Here is an 18,364-nt window from a genome sequence, read left to right on the forward strand (position 1 = left end):
CTCCATTACAGAGCTATAGTAATAATTTCCTGAGCACTAAGCCTGGAACATACCAAATCATCAAGAACAGTTTAGCAAAAACATAACATCATATATGCATATGACTTTCAACTGATAGAGTTAGCAAGCACTGAAACTCTGCAGGAAATTAAATACTCTAACAAAAAATGGACCTTCTGAAAAGCACGCTCAAAATGTCATGCTTAATCTCTAATTGTCAAACAACTGGAGATGTTCATCCTGCAAGCTACTACTTTTAAAACTTGCCTGCTGTGATTCTGAAACCGGAGTTCATTTATTTCACTTTTATAAAACTCCACTCCTTCTTGTAAATGTCTATTGCCAGAGAAATTCATAGTGAAAGTGAAGCAAAGCCCAACTTCTATGTTGCAAATATGAACTTAAAACTCATTAGTTTAGGCAATACACCAGCTTAAACATTCAAATGGATTTTACAGTAATGCTGCCTGATCTGACTGAACACATCTGCCCGACCATTCATGTACTTAATCTTCTCTTAAACTTCTTTTTGGAAAAATGCGCAAAGAACTTTTTAAAGAGAAAAGCCCTAATTTCTGTTGCTTGTACGTGTGAAGCTGGATCCAGTCAGCAAATATTCTTACAAGCATTCACGTTTGCCACACAGGTTTTTAAAAATGTCACAAAAAAATTGAATATAGTAAACGAAGTAATAAAGAATAGTACCAGACAATTGCACAAGTATTACTAACAAGCTGTTTTCAGGCTCTGCTCTATTATTAAAGTGACTGAAAAGCTAGGTGCATGCAATGCTGCCCATCACTGTTTTCCTGTTAAAAAAAAAACAAACACAAATACGATACTTGGATTTACTCCCTTAACGTTAGGAAGGGGCAGTTTTAAAAGGTGACTGAGAATTTATGTCCGCGCTTAGCTCCAAGTGGAACCTGGAGCGAGAACACGAGCGTGGCTGGGGGATCCCGCAGAGGAAACTCCTTCCCGGCTCGCTCGGCAGAGCGGGGGTGCTGCCCCGCTCCTGCCCGGGCAGACCCGCCGAGGCACGGGAGCGCCCCAGGACGCCTCCGCCCCGCCGCGGAGCCGGGTCCCCCGGCACCCCTCGCCTGCGCGAGCCCTGGGGAGGAAGAGGTGAGGGGCTCTGCTCCGCGGGTAGAGGCGCTCCCTCGGGGGGGCAGAGCGGGGCCTCCCTCTGCCCCCTCAGCGCCGGGCGAAAGGGGAAGGAGGGCAGAGCGCAGCGGCGGGCCAGCCCGCAGCTTGTTGCGGGAGGGAAGCGGGGAAGGGGGAAGGGAAAGCTCCGACCCCGGGAGAGGGGAGGCGGAGGGCAGCGCTCCCCCCGCGGGCCCTCGGCAGCTGGGGCACACACACGCCGCGGGGGTGGGGGGGCAGAACCAGGCGGCAGCAGAGAGAGAGGGTGAGAGAAGGGGCGCTCCCCCCCTCAGCGCCGGGGCTGGGGGCAGAGCCGGGCCGGGCGGCTGCCCCTCACCTGGTAGATGGCGGCCCAGCTGGCGGCCTGATCGAGCCGGTGGAACTCCTTCTCGATCTCCATGGTGGGGACGCCACGCCAGGCCTGGCCCCCCAGCGCCGCTCCCGCCCGCCGCTCCGGCAGCTCCGGCTCCAGCTGCTCTCGAGGCCGCGGCTGCCTGCTCTGCATGTCACCCCTCCCTTCTCCCCGCCGGAACTACGCAGCCCGCCCCGGCGACGCGACGTCCGGGGCGGTGGGAGCAGGGGCGCGCGGGCGGCGCGCGGCGCCAACGGTCTGTAACGCTCGCTGCGGGCGCGAGCGCCCTGTGGAGGGGCTGTGGCGGCCGCTGCCCGCCCGTCTCAGGCAGGGGAAGCAGCGCCTTCCTCCCCCCGGGGCGCGGGGTGCTGCCGTCCCCTCGGCCCCCTGGGGTGACGGTCCGGCAGAGAGCTGCTGTCGGCGGCAAACGGGGCGGGCTCGGGTGCCTCCTCCCCCTCAGCACCCGCGCCGCCACCCCGGCCGTCCCGCCCGGGGCCGCACTGACAGGTAGGGCGGCCCCGGCAGGGCTGAGGGGCCGCAGGTTGGAGGTAGCAGTGGGGAGTCCCGGCTCGTGCTCGGCAACGGGATCTGGCTGAGGAAACAGCAGGCGGAGCCATTGGCTGTAGGTCTGCTGGCCCCAGGCTGTCGTCTTCTGGTTTCTGAGCCGCGAGGGAGTGCTTGAATCATGTTTTCAAGCTCTTCGTCTGCGGCAAGAAGGTCAGAAATTTTTAAAAATTCTCAGGCGGCCATCTGATCGCAGAGGAAGGGCTGTAAGGCAAACGGCCGTCTGGCAGCAGGTGCCTGATCTGGCAGTGCAGGGTACTTGGATATATGTGCATTTGCTCACTTCAGAGATGGGCAATATTCTCTCTCACTGTAATCAGGAGATGGAGAGTTTATTTTTCGTTCTTACACAGTCTGCAGAATGAAATGTATTTCTGTCAGTTGTCCCATACACTTTGATTTAACGGAAAGTGTGATGTTACTAGCTCTGAATGGAGTTTAATCATCTGTCCTCGGCTCTTGGATTACTACTGTGAAATGGCCATTACTGTCAAGGTGCTATAGTCCTATCCCAGGAGGTAAACATTTGTCATTCTGTCCCACCCTTCTCATAAGGCAATGCCAAATTAAGTTTTAGCATACATATTTCATATTAGAGAGCCAACGTCTTTCTTCCTGAGCTTCAAGAGCAGATGTTCCAAACATACAGACGTAGTTATCCCATGTATAATGCTAGAGCACACTTCCTTTCCAAAGCGAGGAATTTTACTCCTCATGTCAGACAGCTTCTGCTTGTTAGATTACTGTTTCTCGGGCTTTTAGAGCACGCTACTACTGAGGGCTGGTGCAGGCTTGGCATACCTGGTATCTCTGCAGCACGAACGCTGACCCAAAATAAGGTTGTGAGAGTGGGTTTGTAGGATCAACATTTTTCATGAGTGAATTCTATTATAAATACCCTAAGCACAGCATGGATTGAAGGCAGTGAGAGTTGTAGAGTTCTCAACAGGCAAGATGTATCAATGTCACGGAAGACAGAAGTATTTCATAGCTTAGCTGCAGCCCTTGCACCACTTAGCTGTTCCTGCTAGAGGAAGCTTTTCCATTGCTTTTCCTAATCATTCTACCGTGCAGTCTTTGGAAGAGGCTCCCTTTCTGTGTTCAGCCCCAGAATGCCACCCTGTTCAAGACTCACTTATTAAGCTACTTAAGTGCAAATGGATGCTCTCTGAGAAGAGAGGACTAGTCAGAGATGTGAGCTGAGGGCCTCAGAATTTTGGGGGAGGGATAATAGTAACACCCACAGTAAAGGCAAGCTGTCGAAAGTGTCTTAATAGGATACATGACTTAACCTAGGTAAACAATGAAACATTATTCTCTAGTCAGCTGCTGCATGTAGCATAGAGGCATTAGCAGATAGTATTAAAAAGATTTTTTGCCTTTCTTACTGTATGGGCTTTCTCTTGACCTGATTTTTGGAACTAGGCAGATGCAGTATTAGTCCCATGGATGAAAGGGTTTCTACCTATTGAGACCTGCTTCCATATTTCTAAAAGCAATGGATGAGGGACTGCATCTTCTCTCCCAGTCTGGCTGCTCTGAGGTGGTATCCTTATCTTGTGTCCACGTGGTGAATTTTTAACCTACTGGACCTGGGGAGATAAAGACAAATTTAACAACTTTGCTGCTTTCCCCTTTCCCTGTTATTTCAGTGTCATGAATTATGAACATATGTGGGGAGTCTTACTGTGTTTCAGTGATTCTATACTGAGAGATGAGTCTTTATAATGTCACCAAAGAGCAGTTCCTGTGGACGGCCATTATTCATGCAGGCATAAACCTGATCCTACCTACAAGAGGTCAAAGCTTGTGATGCTACAGCTAAATGCAACTGAATTACAGCAGTGCATTATAAAGGAAGATAGCATACACTGTTTTATGCTTATGTCACCTGAATGGGCTTAATAAATAAAATCAGCACAAGTTCTTCAGTCAATGATTCATCAGCAATATATTCTGCTAAGTGTGTACTGTTGTCACAGAAATAATTGCCTTGAATGACAAAAACTCTTATGTTGCCCTGAATGAATTGATATTCAGCTGAAGATTTCACAGCATAACCCAGAAAAGAAGAGATTATAAAAATTGCCCGTGTAACTTACAGTTCTTCATAAATCTCTGTCTATCACAGTTGCAATATGTGTGGATTTTAAAATGTGTCAGTCTGGTTCAATGAATGATTTTATTAAACAACTGGAAATTTTGGAGGGGATAGACTACGTTATAAATATTTGCTTTTACCTATATATGCCTATATAAAAGACGTAAGAAACAATTTGCAGGAGTGATACACGTTGTGACTCCTACTTCAGAAAAGCACAGCTAATTGGTGCATATGCTATTGAATTCTTTTGGCTTTGTTTTTACGTACAATTTCAGCAATAGTACATGCAACAACATCCATAGCTAAAAAAACTGAGACCCTTACAATATGCAGTTACATGCTAGTTTATGACAAATAATAAGCTTCATCTCTTTGGCACCTTGTGGTGCTCCAGCAATGTAAAGAACACATAGGCCACTTTATGGAACCATCAAGTGCATTCCGAAGGTGAGAATTCTGTAATTCCTTGTGCTGAGAGGGGGAGAGCACCTCACCTTTTTCTTTGTAACAGTTGTAGGGGTTTGTAGTAATTTTTATTTGTCCTGTAATATACACTAGGCTCTAGCTACCAACAACACAATGTGAAACAGCCTGGCCTTGAGTTTAAAAATGAACATTAGCAGAACAATGCAACTAACTGTTGTTTTTAATTCATTTGAAACCCATGAAATGACTTATTCAGTCTAATCATGTTAAAGTATTTAATTTGCCTTTCTGCTAACAATATTCAGCATTTTGAGATGACCTAGTTTAAAAAGCCAATGTCATAAATCTCCATTAAAGTGTCTGCAAATATGATACATGTTGTTCCTTCACTGTTTGATTTTTGAATGCAACTTCATAGTTACATTAAGCCAGTTCTAGCAGGCTGCATCTCCAGTGTACAACTGGGAAGTTTGTCATTCACATTCAACACACTCAATGCTATTATTGCACTTTACATATTTGTATCTCTATTTTGCAGAAATGTAATATTGTGTGAAGCAGATCTCAGACTTGGATCCTCTGTGTCCTTTTGGTGTTACATCTTAGCCATTCCTTGTTCTGATTTTCTCTTTCTTTGTAGTTAAGCATTCAGGATTGTTACTGTGGGAAGTTCAGTTCTGTCTTGATTTTCCTCTCACTAATATTACATCACACAAGGCTCTTAATGATTCACGCATTATACCTTGGTTACTTTGAAGTACCTGTAAGTTCATGAGCAAAATCCAGTGCAATTGGACATTGTCATATGGCATAAATAGACTTTTGCTTCTGATTTTGTTCTGTTGTTAGCATCAGTTTTAACGTGATAAAATTATTCTTGATTTATATTATTGTATGCAAGATCAGGATCAAGCCTGGTATATTCTAACTTGGTATGATTTCTTTGGTAAAAATGTACATTAGCTTGTAATTTTTTAATACTAAGGTTACATACAGAAATTAATATTCAGGCTCACCTAACTTAAAAGCTCGTTGAAGAGGTAAGCGGTTAAGAGTGGGACTTACAAAAGACAGCAAGCTAGTGGAGACTCAGGATGAGAGACTACAATAGGAAGTAGCAGAAATAGGGAACTATTAAATATTTTAGTTCATATACTTCTGAGGGGCTTAGGCTTCTAAGTCAAGGATTCAGGAAAGTATGTACCTCCGAATTCACAGATCTGAGCCACCTTTGAGAGTGAGATGCACAAGCCAGATCACTTATTTAATAGAGAGAAAATGTAATGAACATGGGTTAAGGACAAAATTACTATAGCCCAAGTCTTAGGGAACTCATCAGAAAGGACAGTCAGATTCTAGTCCTGCTGGTGGTGAATGTCTGTGCAAAACAGTTTCAGGTAAGTAAGGGAGGCTGAAAGATCTCCACACAAGCCTCCATGACCTCGTGGTTAGGGCACTGCTGAGATGTGAAAGATGCGTTTCCCTCAGGCAGAGCCAAGAGTTTAACACAGGTCTGCCACATGCCGGTGTAGTAAGAGATCTAACCACTGAGGTATTAGTTGAAAGGTGATCCCATCCACAGCTCCTTTCTTTGTTTTCAGAATGTGGTCTGCTGGTGCTTTGAGTATGTCATCAGGACCAGGTTTCTCAAGGAATATAAGTGCGGAGAACCTATTTGTGAGCTGGGGGCTTAGACTAAAAAGAAATGCTGATTTATGCAATTGTGTCAAAACTGAGGGGATTTTGTGCATGCTAAGAGTTCAGGTAGAGAATTTTAGACTCAAAGGTTTAGGCTGGTGACCTAAGAGACCTTGTAATCTAGCAAAGGATTCATATTGTACTAGGCACTGCACAGGGACACTGTACTAGGATGCCGGTGTCAGAAACCATTCACAATTTATCAGAGAAGACGCAATGAAATGACTTGGCTATTGTGACTGGGACAGTGGTAGAATTAGAGTGTCGAGCTTCAGTGGCTTGTAACCCTGGGGCTTGTAACCCTTGTATCTGGCTTTCCTGATGCCTGTCTCTTTATACCAAGATAAAAGAACAAGCGTTTGCTGGGAAAAGGATACTAAAATAAACTCTTACCAAAAATCTCACCACAGAGAGGGCCAAAAGAAAAGTTGAATTAATCAATGAATCTCAGTTAAAAAAACAAAAAGGCTCAAAAGTGTTTGCATAGTGGGTTGGTACAAAATTCCTAGAAAACTATACAGGGTAGGATGGTGGGAAGAGGAGCAGTGTTTCTTCTGGAATTCCTGCTGGTGTCCTTATCTTGCAGTACTAAATAAGTGCCCAACAAGAAAAGGATGGAGGATCCTAAAATTCTCTGGCTCAATGGACAGTGAAGCTCCCTGTGATGTGGAAGTCATATAGGAACTAGTTAGAATTTTGCTCTTTCTGAAAGTCCAGGAAGCAGGATAACTATCTGTTTCTGCAGTGACTAATACCTTTTGCATTTAGAAGCAAAGATACTTCAAGTTGTTTCCTAACAGGTCCTTCAGATCAAGGGATGAGAATGTGAGTCTAAAAGGTTTTAATGGCTAGTGAGAGATCTAGTTGTATATAGCCACCTTGGATCTGCAGTGCTCCAGAAAAATGATTCCTGATCTTGGCTTCTTTCTGTGTCCATTCATAGTTAGAGAAAGAGACATAAAAATATTCACACACAAGTGTGTTAAACTATAGGGAAGAAAGATTTCTTTATTATGGCTTAATATTGAATCTGTTGGGGAGAATGCTTGACATCTTTTTAATGAGGACAGCTTCTTTCTGAAACATGTTGAGAGAGGTGGCATCACTTCACTGCAGAGTAATCCCTCCTGTGAGTTCTAATCTATGTGAAGTACGTGGTCCGCTTGACCTTGTCTCCTAATGAGAACAGGTGATACTCTAGAGGCCGGACTTTGTGCTGAAGAGGAGATAAACTGAGGATAGAGGGAGTACAAGAGTGTGAGAAAAAAACCTGCAGTTTGTCAGTGCAACAGAAAATTTCATCTGATATACAGATATCGAAAATCCTTGCTCCAAAGCACTTCAGGACTGAGATTATGAGAGATGGCCTTCAACCCTAAATGCTACAGAATCACTGAAGTTCTGCTGCAATGAAGCATCTTAGGCGACGGATGCAGTGCAATGCAAAACAAAGTCCTTGGTGGAAGGAGAAGAGTGCAGCAATGGAGAAGAATGGCGCATGGGTTCACACGCTTCAGATACCCAGTCCTGCAGAGGGAATCAGCACCTTCCTGGGTGGCTGGGAAAGGGGGCCAACATGGAAGTGGCCTGGTTTGCTAGACCCGTTGTTGACTAATTGGCTAGAGAGCAGTAGCAGCTATCAGGGGTTGGTTTGACTTTAGCTGGTGTGCAGAGGCAGCCTCATGGGGAGCCTGACCGGAACTGGATGGTTTTACACCATGGTTGGGACCAACCTGACACAGGAATTCAGCTGGATCAGGAACAAAAGAAGCTGCAGAGTGGAAAATGAGGATAGCTAATAGTGCTGAAAAGGAGATGCAAATAGATAAAAAATATTTCTGATGGGACATTAAAGATCAAAACTGGATTTAAAAGCAATGCCGATTTTGTAAGGAGCTAGAGTCACGTTCTCACAGTGCGGGTCAGGGAAGTGACGTCGCCCTTGTGTTAACGTTTTGGATGGCGCCATCTGCCGCTGAAGTGCTTTACCTGCCGCGTCTCGCACCTGCGTTTTCAGAGCTGAGGAAGGTCACTGTGTTTGTATCTCGTATGCCACATATTTGTGCTAAATTTGTCATCGGGGTGTCTGTATGTTGTAACCGTGGGTCAGCCTCATCTTGAGTTTCAAAGTGATAACTTCATCATGTCGTAACATGATTCACACGGTGACATGGAGCTCAGTAGCCGCTCACCTCAGCCTAACTCATTGCATGACTCTGACCTCTTCTCAAACCTTAGTAATTTAACTGGGCCCCAAAATGATCTCTAATAAAGAGGCTGTTGAGAGAGAAAATTACCTGTAGCAACAAGAAATGTATGCACCATTAAAAGTAGCCGCTTGGTGTCACTCTTTTCCATAGTTAATACTGTATGAAGTTAAGACATAAATTGTTCATTCCGTCAGCGTCTCCTTTTGGAAGCATTACTGTAGACAACTGGGTAGGAGCAGAGCTGCTCATGTAAGGAAACAAATGTCTTCCTCTTTGAAATGAACTGTTTTCTGTAATGATAATTATATCAATATCCTGTATTACTCATTGCAGTGCCTCTGATTTTCCAAGGATGAGGCTGAAAGTTAGAATCTGAGTAGATGTGGCATCTAAACTGTGGGCAGATGTACTTGCGGAAGGCTGCAGCACTGCTGCATGTCATAACTACTCATTTCTCGGCTCCAAAACAAGTACTAGAGCAATTGCTGTCTTCCGTATGGAAACTATGACCATCATTTTTCATTTTATGAAAAGTCCAAAATTTAGCACAAAATTATTGTTGCAGCAGTGCTATAGGGTCTCATGCATGGATGGTCTCATGCATAGACTGTCCCTTTCTAAATTAGGCTCTGCATGAAAGCAGGATGAAAAGACCATCCTTGACCCATTTAATCAAGTAATAATTAAAGTTCTGTTTTATTTTCCTTCAGTATAGGGTCTTAAAACTGTTAGTGTATTTTTGAAAACTTTGCTGTAAGTGTTGATGGAGGTTTATAAAGAGTTGAGTCATTTAACTTTTTACACTGTTCCTTACCATTCCTCATTGTGAAGATGCACTTTTCCACTGGCAAAATATTTCAGTCTAAAATGCTTCTGCAGGGAAAATTGACCCTTGCATAGCTTGGCTTGTTTTGAAAGATTTTTTTCAGTGACTTCTGAACTATTTCTTTCTTGATAGGAAGCAGTACATTTTTTTTTTTTAAATCTTACACCACAATCTAGTGATGATTGGGATAGAATAGAATAGGAATGCCTGGATTGAAATTTTTATGAGAAGGTCTGTTTTAATGACATTCCCAGTCCTGGCTTGCAATGTAAAGAGGGTAAATTAATCTCTGGAGTTATAATTTCAGTTGAAGCCAAAGGGGGCAATACCTGTTTACCCTAATGCTGAATCGGACTCGACAGGCTCCACGCTTTTGGATGCCTGTCCCAGTAGAATTGAAGGTCTTAAATATATTCCAGTCAAGAATATGGGCTGAAAAAGGGGCACTTGGATCATAGAGGCATGTGCCCTACAAATGTGTGCAACCATTTAATAGATATTTAGTCCTCAAATTGCACTCTCCACACAGATCCAGAGCAGCAAAACATTTCCTAACAGCCTATATGAAATTTACGATCTACCTTACAAAATACTAAAAGTTGCAAAATCTGCAAAGCATTGCAGGAAAAAAATAGAAGAGATTAAAAGCATTACTTGTGACTTAGATCCTTATAATAATGGAGGATTAGTAACTGAAAATGTTCTGTGATCTCAGGACACAATCCTTCTTGCACTTTAGAGAGGAAGGCAGTCCCTCCCCAAAATAATTCCAACCTGTCTAACCTGAGGCACATTGCTTTTTCATCCCACTATGCTCTGATTCAGAGTTTTTAGTTGGTAAATTGTCCATTAGAACCTGGCACTTGAAAAGAAAATGAGAATCCATAAGAAAGGGTTGGATCTTGTTACTTATTCCACTTCATAAAAAAGGAAGGCGCTTGTCCAAACTCAAACATACATTTCATGTCCTCTCTTCATCCTCCATACTTCAAAGCAACTGATGAAGAAAGTTGCAAATAGGCAAAATCTGTTCTATGCAGTGGCAAGATAGGGGTCTCTTCATGACATAGTTGCTATGGTAGCCCACTGGCTTATTCTTTAGCTATTAGGAAACAGAAGTCCTCCTCTGGGATTGTGTAACCAGAACACTGTCAGCAGGAGCGGGATACCAAAAACTGCTTACTGCCTCTGTTAAAAGAGCGTAAGACTAACTTTTTTTTGCGAAGTACATCAATTTATACTAAACTAGCCTTAAGAAATAATCTGTCAGAATTCTGTGTGAAAAGGAAAGAAGGGATAGCTACCTATTATCTGTACATTGAAGTTTCAGCCATCAGTGATGGTGTGACAAAACGTGCCTATGGGGGAAGTGTACAACGTATGTGCGTGCATGTGCACCTTTTGCTGCTTCTGATATTTTTCAGCCTTCATGAGTTTTGCAGAATGTGTTTAAGGTTAATGTCATTCTGTGGCAGAAGCATCTAGAGGTAGAAATTTGTAAGGAAGTCATAGCTTCTAAAGACCATCTTACCATTGGATGGTACTATAGTCCTTACTGTGCATAGTAATCACAGCTCTGAATAATTTTACTTATAAGAATTTTAGGTCAAGCAGCAACAAATAGGGAAATAGTTACTGGAAAGACTTTTTAATGGCTAACATTATGTTAATAAAATAAAATTACACTTGAAGAGCTGGCTTTAGTTTCGCAGCATTAGATTTTAGAAAGCCTATGTTGAAATGTTGCCAGATTGCTTAGTTTTCTAAATAAAGATTTCAAAATGCAGTTGATTCTGTCATTTGTGACTCAGGTACTGTGTGCTCTCTAAAAGTTGTTATGGGTATGTTTTGTGATTATAGGATATTTTAACCCAAGGCTTTCACTCATTGTTTTATGCTTTATGCAATCTTTTATATTAATGAGTGTTTTCAGCAACCCTTTCTTTAAATAATCCTTTTTCCTTACAGCGGATATGGCATACCTGAGTTTGGAATCGCCTTCACCTGTGTATCCTAGGGCTACAGAATGGGTGAGTGTTTAAGTCTGCAGACCTGTAGTCTTGTAAGCATAAATATTTTTCAACTCAAGTTGAAGACACAAGTGTTCAAGGGAATGTCTGCAGTTCATTCAAAGTTGTGGCTGCTGTTTTTACATATGCAAGGAAGCATTAGCTTAAATTTGAGTTATGGATACACTGTTAGTTTAATATTGAGACAGTTATGTCATTGGTATCACTATGACCATAGCATGGCATTCAATGCAAGCAAGCCAGTTGCAAATTTACCTGAGTTTCCTGTAGGGTTTTGCAGTCTGCTCTGATTTCCTTGCTGCCATTACACTTAGTTTGAAGCTAAGTGAATTATATACGTGAACTGCTGACTAGACTTAAGGCTGTGTATCCAAAGGCAAGGTGTTTGGCAGCAGTATTGACCTAGCCTCACCTCCTTTGCCACCTGCTGCTGGTTTCTGTGGTATACCACCCCTTCAATTGTGCCAGCCCAACTATTTATGCAGCTGCATTTGGAAATGGAGCTGGGAACATATCTACTTTAAAAAAAAAAATACTAGATTTTCTTCTGGGTTAGTTTTAAGCAAGATCAGGTCTCCAGTATAGTGAACCACATGGCTACACAAACAGTTTTTCTAGAACATAAGAACACATTGATGCTGGGGCAGGAAGATTACAAAGGACAAATATCAATACCATAAGCCAGTATTGCCACTCAAGACTTCATCTTGAGACACCACAGCTAAATCTAGGATTTCAGTGGTTCACAGTAAACTGGTCATATTTTAAATGATTCTGTTTGGAGCTACTTCCATATGCCATCTTCTGGTGGCACACAGACTTAGTATGGGCCCTGACGAGCACAGATAGAGTTCTGAGCACAGCTCAGTGTTGAGCTTAATATTTATGACAAAAAAACCACTCATAAGTAAGATCACTGTAGTGACAGAAAATGCCTTATGTGGAAAAAGTGCCCTGAAATTCTTTTTGCCTAGGAGTAGAATGAGAGCCTTTTAGTTTCAGGTAGGCCTCTAAGTGGAAAAAATAGTGATAGGAAAATAAGTGTACGTCTGTTTTAACCAGTATTTCACTGAAACAAGTGTGACTATTTTCGTATTGTCCTCTAAAGACCAGTTATTTCTGGAGGCGTATCTTATTTCTTTTGCAGTGCATGAGTTTTATCACTCTTAATTTATTTCCCATAAAGGAGGAGGAGCTTAGATCAACTCCTTTTTGCTTAGTCCAAGAAGGGCTCAATAAAACTGCTTGAGAAACTAACACCACATTTGGGATGACAGTAGGTAGATTTACACATTGTATTTCCCCAGCACTTTATATAAACAAGTATCTTCCAGCTGAAATACTTTTTCCAAGTCAGATAGAGTAAAAATTTCAAATCTGGCGTAGTTTGATAAGCAGACAAGCCAGAAAAAATACTGCTGCAGGGGAAAGAAACCTCAGTGAATAGTTGGCCTTAGTGACTACCTGCCAGGAGAAAAGGGACCTATGAAACTTTCTTCTAACGTATTATCTGAGTCTTATCTGCTCAAACACTTCAGAGTTCAGGAAGAGCAGCCAAAGTCAATTTTTGCTTAGAGTGTTTAAAACCAAAAATAAACAGAAGGGAGAAGTTGTGCGTGTGCAGGAGGAGGTGTTGGGGTGGAGAATGGACAGGGTGGTGGGATTGGGGAGGGAATGTTTTAACCCACATTGCTCTTCTGAAATCCTTTTGGAAGTATACACTGTTTTCTCAAATGACAATGAAACTGCACAATATATAATTGTGGTGGTGGAGAGCTGCTGGCATGCATCCAGGGGCCAGTATTCTATCTGACCTCAACAGGTAGATGAAACAATAGTTAGTATAAATTAGAGAACAGCTTTGTCATTACTGTATGCTGGTTATCTGATTCTACAAAGCCTGAAAAATGCCTTCTGAAATGTATAAAACGGAAACAGAATTTGCAGGTCTTTGTCTGTTAATATTTTAAAATATTAAAAAAAAAGGAAAAAAAAGAAAGAAAGAAAAGCTTTGCTGACTGTGCAGTAGTCCAAAGTGCCTGAAATCCTGTGAACCCTTGCAGTGTGCACTGTTATGCTGGTCCAGACACAAGAAAATCCTTAGTATTTCAGGAATATTTTGTGAACTTCCTCTCTGTCTTGCCGTCTGAGAAGAGGTACCTTGATGTTGCTTTCATCCAGATCTGTCTGGTGATTGAGAGATTAGTTATTTGCTCTGTGCCTCCACCCTCCCCACCTGAATCAGGTATTCTCAGCCCAACCATCAAGCTAACTTAACCCTATATTTAAATGGAAAGGGTAGTATTTCATCTGTAAAATTCTCCTTCAGTTTATTAACACCTTATTTATTGAATGTAATGGCTTATAAAAGCTACAAGGGCTAATAGCTTGCTGTTTAGCAACCAATCACCATTTTTCAGAGTTGCTCTGTTCCAAAGGAAGCTCCAAGAATGATTGTGCCTTGAGATGTAATTCCTCCCAACTCTGTAATATCAGTACAGAGTATAAATTGTTTGGCATCATCTTTTATGATGCAGCCCTGTCCTTTTTGTTATGTGTAATCTGCTCTGTGATAAGAAAAAAGGGCAAGGTGCAAGTCCCTGCTTTATTACTTCTTCCCTGTTGTATGAATTGTATAGGGTAGCATAGAGAAATGCATTTTCTTGAACAAGTTTTCAATGGATTGAGCAGGGATTCAAGAAGGAATTCTAATCTGGTATTTGAATTTTATTTCAAGTATATAAAAGAGAGAAATTGAAGCACGGTTACAAAATTAAAACATTGCTATTAATTCTGCCTATGATCTGTCTAGAAGCAGACAGATCCGCTTCTGTTCTTATTGAGGAGTGTAAATAATCCATATGTCATTTTTATTGCAGAATTATGACAGTGTCTTGCCCACATTGTGCTTCTTCATGTGTCCTATGAAAACTAGGGTTGGGGCAAAACTTGCAGCTTGTGAATTTTCCAATATATTCTATACAAACTGACTAGCCACAATTTGGCTTTATATTTAATGAAAGAGGAATAGTATTAAAGCTTGGTTGGAACAGATCTTGAGAGGTAAAAGTAGGGATCAGATACAGGGATGTTTCTGCTAAATGTTTGTCTATGAGATTCTCAAGCTGAGCTCTACAGAATATATTGGAAGTGGAAGGGAGGATGATATATTGCCAGAGTTGCTGGGAACAGAGTACAGGATGTATCAAAGAGTTTGAGATAAAGGTAGGGCTAATCAATGAATTTCCACTCTTGCCTCTCATCACCTTCTCCCAGACACGTCTTCCATTCTCAGCTCAGCACCTTACAGCATTGATCTTCCATGATAATATCTATGGGGGTATCCCTTTCTCCCCATTAATTTGAGCACCACTGAGAAATGAGTTGGGGAGAAGAATACTAAGGGCACAAAATGTGTTGGAGCAGGGAGTTAAAGCATTCAGATGAACCTAAATTGACCTAAATGGATGAAGATCCTCTAATATTCTCAGACATTCTATTCCAGTGCTTCAGGAGCTTCATTATTAGATATTTTCTCCTAGTGACAAACCTATGTCTTTGTTTCTAGTTCTGCTTGTAGCTCTATTTTTGAAGAAGACATCTTCAAATGAGTTTTTTTCCAATGCTAAAATGAGTGGAAGGATTAGCCTGTATATCTTGAAGGATTATGTATTTTTATATACCAGTAATGATAAGTGATATTCCAAAATTATTTTCATATGCTGTTTTTAAATTTTAATCATTTTGGAGCAGATACTTTGGGCATCCAAATATGTATGTAAAATGTCCATGAGATTGGTTTGCAAACACATTAGGAGGCTGAATGTTACTGTATTATCTGTCATGTGCACAGATGGACATTAGTAAGTACCTGCAGTAGATGTGGAATGTGAGCACAGTTATGCCAGCTGCTTGTGTAGTCAGAATAATGAAAGAACAGTTTTATATGCATTTTGAACTTATATTTGTGTGTTTAACTTCTTTATTCTCTGTCTGTGGCTTCAGGCAGTGAGCGTACCACATATGAATCATTTTTGAGTGCTCTTGCTAAAGGATAAATCACAAGCTCTCCTTATTTGTAAAGAAAGCCCTTCCAGCAGGGATGAATCTCTCTTTTGTAACTGATAAAATAGGAGGAAATTTAACCAAACAAATTTATTCTGGTTCCTATGAAAAATATTGTCTGTGAAAACATAAAAGCACTTACAAAATGTCAACATTTCATTCCTATCTGCATGTAGATCAATATGGATGGGTCACAGTAACCTCTCAGGGAGCAGGTCTGCATGACAACCAAAACTAGTAAGTATCTAAGGTTCTTAAAAAAACACAAACCGCCTTTATCCATGGAGTATCTGCTTCCATCAGGATAATTTATATCAGATAGATCTGAATGATCTTGTATTAAGATGCCTTCTTTTAACTGTGCATTGTAGCAGAAGTAAAACTTTCATCAATATAGACAGATATTTAATCTAGAAGTATATATTCTGCATTGCTTCTTGTTTCACTTTCCTTCTTTGTCAAATGACTATCTTACTATGACACTTTTAAACATTTTTAACAGGCACAAATGTGGGATAAGTTCTCAAATTGCATGTGTAATTACCATGACTATATGCAGTAAGCTGTGCAGATCTCTCGCTTGGGTTAACATTTTCAAAAGCTATTAACTGAGAAGTTTAAAAGACATTTCTGTACCAGGTGGTGGTATGAATGGTAGAGAGGCCAGACTGACACAGGAACATGGTGCGGCACGCTCCTGCAGGTACATTATTTAGCAGCTCTAAATAATGTAACTTAGGCGTAGCAAAACTCCAGTAAGCCCTGCCTTCCTGCCCTATTTCTGATTGCATCACATCTCTGCCATGATTCAGCAATACCGTTTCTGGTTGGGGTGCTAGTGCTCTGTCACAAGTGCATAGTCTTAGAAGTGTATGTACCCTTTGTGTGAGGTGAACATACCAGAAAGATTCAGGCTCCTAAGTATTATAAATGCTTTTGAAAATCACAGGATAACTGTGTAGAATGTCTTTCCAGGTCTTGTGTGGTGTACTGAAAGTCTGAATCCATCTGGGAACTAAATGATAAAAAAGTTGAAAAGACCTTAAAATATTGTCTGGTCTTGATGTCTTGGAAAGAATTCTTGTTACCTGGATGCATAGTCCAGTAATTTTGATCAGATTCCACGTGCCCTGTGATTTGTGTTTAGCACCCTTGTAGTTTAATCAGGAGACAGGAAAAGGTTGATGTACTGAAGATAGTTTTGATTTTAAAATCTGAAATTAAATAGCCAAATCAGAAGAAATATGAATACTTGGATTTAGATTTAGCTCCACCTCTTTGGCATGTTAATTGAAAACTTAAATATGAAGAGGTCAAATATGAAGTACATTGCAAAGACTTGTGTTTTCTGTTTTTAAGTTGTTTCCTTCTGAAAGCTTTTCATTTTCTACTAATTTCAATTTCATATGCAAGACCAGATTCAGCAAAATATTTGACCATATGATATATACTCAGACTTAAGAATGTGCCTAACAGGTTTTGCAAAATTAGTCAAAATTCTGAAAATTAATTTGTCTATTTAAAATGTAATATGGAACACATACCCTATTTTTTTCCTCATCTGCCATGGTATTCTATTACATATTAAGATACTGTACTGTACTGTTAAACATCACAGCTAAATATAGTATTCAGTAAATAAGAAACAAGATGGAAAGATTAATCTGTTCTTCTCCACCCAAAGGATCAAGCAGTTAAAACTATAATCAGATTCCTCTGAGTCTGATCTTTTACTGATGATGAACACTAGCTCAGTAAAACTCACAAGTACATGGGAAAAAAATCTGGCACAAATATAAATCTGAATCGTTGTAAACAGTTCTTATAAATATTTCTCATCCAAAAAACCTCAAATTCCTAAATGTTTGATAATGAATCTTTATTGCAGCTCTCTGTAGCATCTCTTTTTAGTTCAGGTGCTGTAAGGGCACAAAGTACAATGTCACAGTTAAGATGTAGCCATATCACCCAGAGCAGTCAAGAATCACTGTGTCTCATAAATTGTTGTCTGTGTGCTGAGCTGTAGTCACTGACCATGGAAGTCATTTTTAGCCTGTGCCAATTCTGTAGTAAAATGTGTTAGATTAAATCACTGTGAAGGTTAAAGGTAGGGCCCAGTATTAAATTTTGGAGGTCTAGGGTCTAGTCCTATTTAGTTATTGATTGCATTCTCGTAGATTGGAGTAGACCTTTAATAGGAAACTAAATGGCAGGACCCTTTAAGGAGCTTATCAAAGACAATGCATAGTGGCAGTTCAGATGCACTTCTGAACAACTTATGGTTGCTTAAATGATGGGAGGTAGTAGTCATTTGCATGCAGCTACAAGGTTTATTTTATTTGCATTATTTGCAGGACTCTTAACAACTGAGACAGGAACTCCACAGGAGCACAGGTTATTATCCCTTTGAAATTTGAAATGCACATTAGACAACCCAGGATTAACCAAAACTATGATAGTTTTAAAGTCTTAGTTTCTGGTATGTGTTTACAGATATCATTTTTGCTACCTGCCATCTGGAAATCTCTGGTATCATTGCAGAGCTATGAGTGTCTGGTTTACATTTGGTGGGGTTTGTATATAGTATAGTATGTTTTGCAAGATGTTTGCTGGATCAATTCCAATTCTTTCTCCAAAGCTTTATGCATAGGGAGGTTTCTGGGAAAACTGGTGTTGATCCTCTTGGTAATGGGGACAGAGATGCAAACTCTCACCTCTATAATAGATATCACATGGGCTGCCTTCTAATGCTTAATATAGAAAGCAGTTGCCACTGAGGCCTGTCCTGTGCTGAGTTATAATCAATAAATCATATGTTGGTGGTGGTCGTTCATGTTAGATCTTACTTAAAGACTTCAATATCTTAAGCTGCTATGCAGTATTTGCTTGTTTTCTTGTTGCGTATTCCATACTAACTGCTGTATTGTTGTGATTTACAAAAATAAT

At 41.0% G+C, this 18,364-nt stretch overlaps 1 protein-coding gene and 1 long non-coding RNA gene across 2 annotated transcripts in view; one reads left to right on the top strand and one right to left on the bottom strand.

Moving 5' to 3' along the window:
* The window catches only part of PTPN1 (protein tyrosine phosphatase non-receptor type 1), a 49,599-nt gene extending 47,758 nt beyond the window's left edge, over positions 1-1,841 (bottom strand). The window contains exon 1 of the mRNA XM_072879138.1: positions 1,481-1,841. Coding sequence (XP_072735239.1) covers positions 1,481-1,648 — 168 coding nt within the window. The 5' untranslated portion in view covers positions 1,649-1,841. The remainder of the gene's footprint in view (positions 1-1,480) is intronic.
* LOC140659456 (uncharacterized) lies at positions 1,703-16,095 on the top strand. The gene is made up of 4 exons (XR_012045137.1): positions 1,703-2,002; positions 11,292-11,353; positions 15,595-15,655; positions 16,058-16,095. It is a non-coding gene; the product is annotated as an uncharacterized lncRNA (long non-coding RNA).
* Positions 16,096-18,364: the final 2,269 nt, after the last annotated feature.

The sequence above is a fragment of the Ciconia boyciana genome, chromosome 14, assembly GCF_034638445.1.
Source record: "Ciconia boyciana chromosome 14, ASM3463844v1, whole genome shotgun sequence".
NCBI classification, from domain to species: domain Eukaryota; kingdom Metazoa; phylum Chordata; class Aves; order Ciconiiformes; family Ciconiidae; genus Ciconia; species Ciconia boyciana.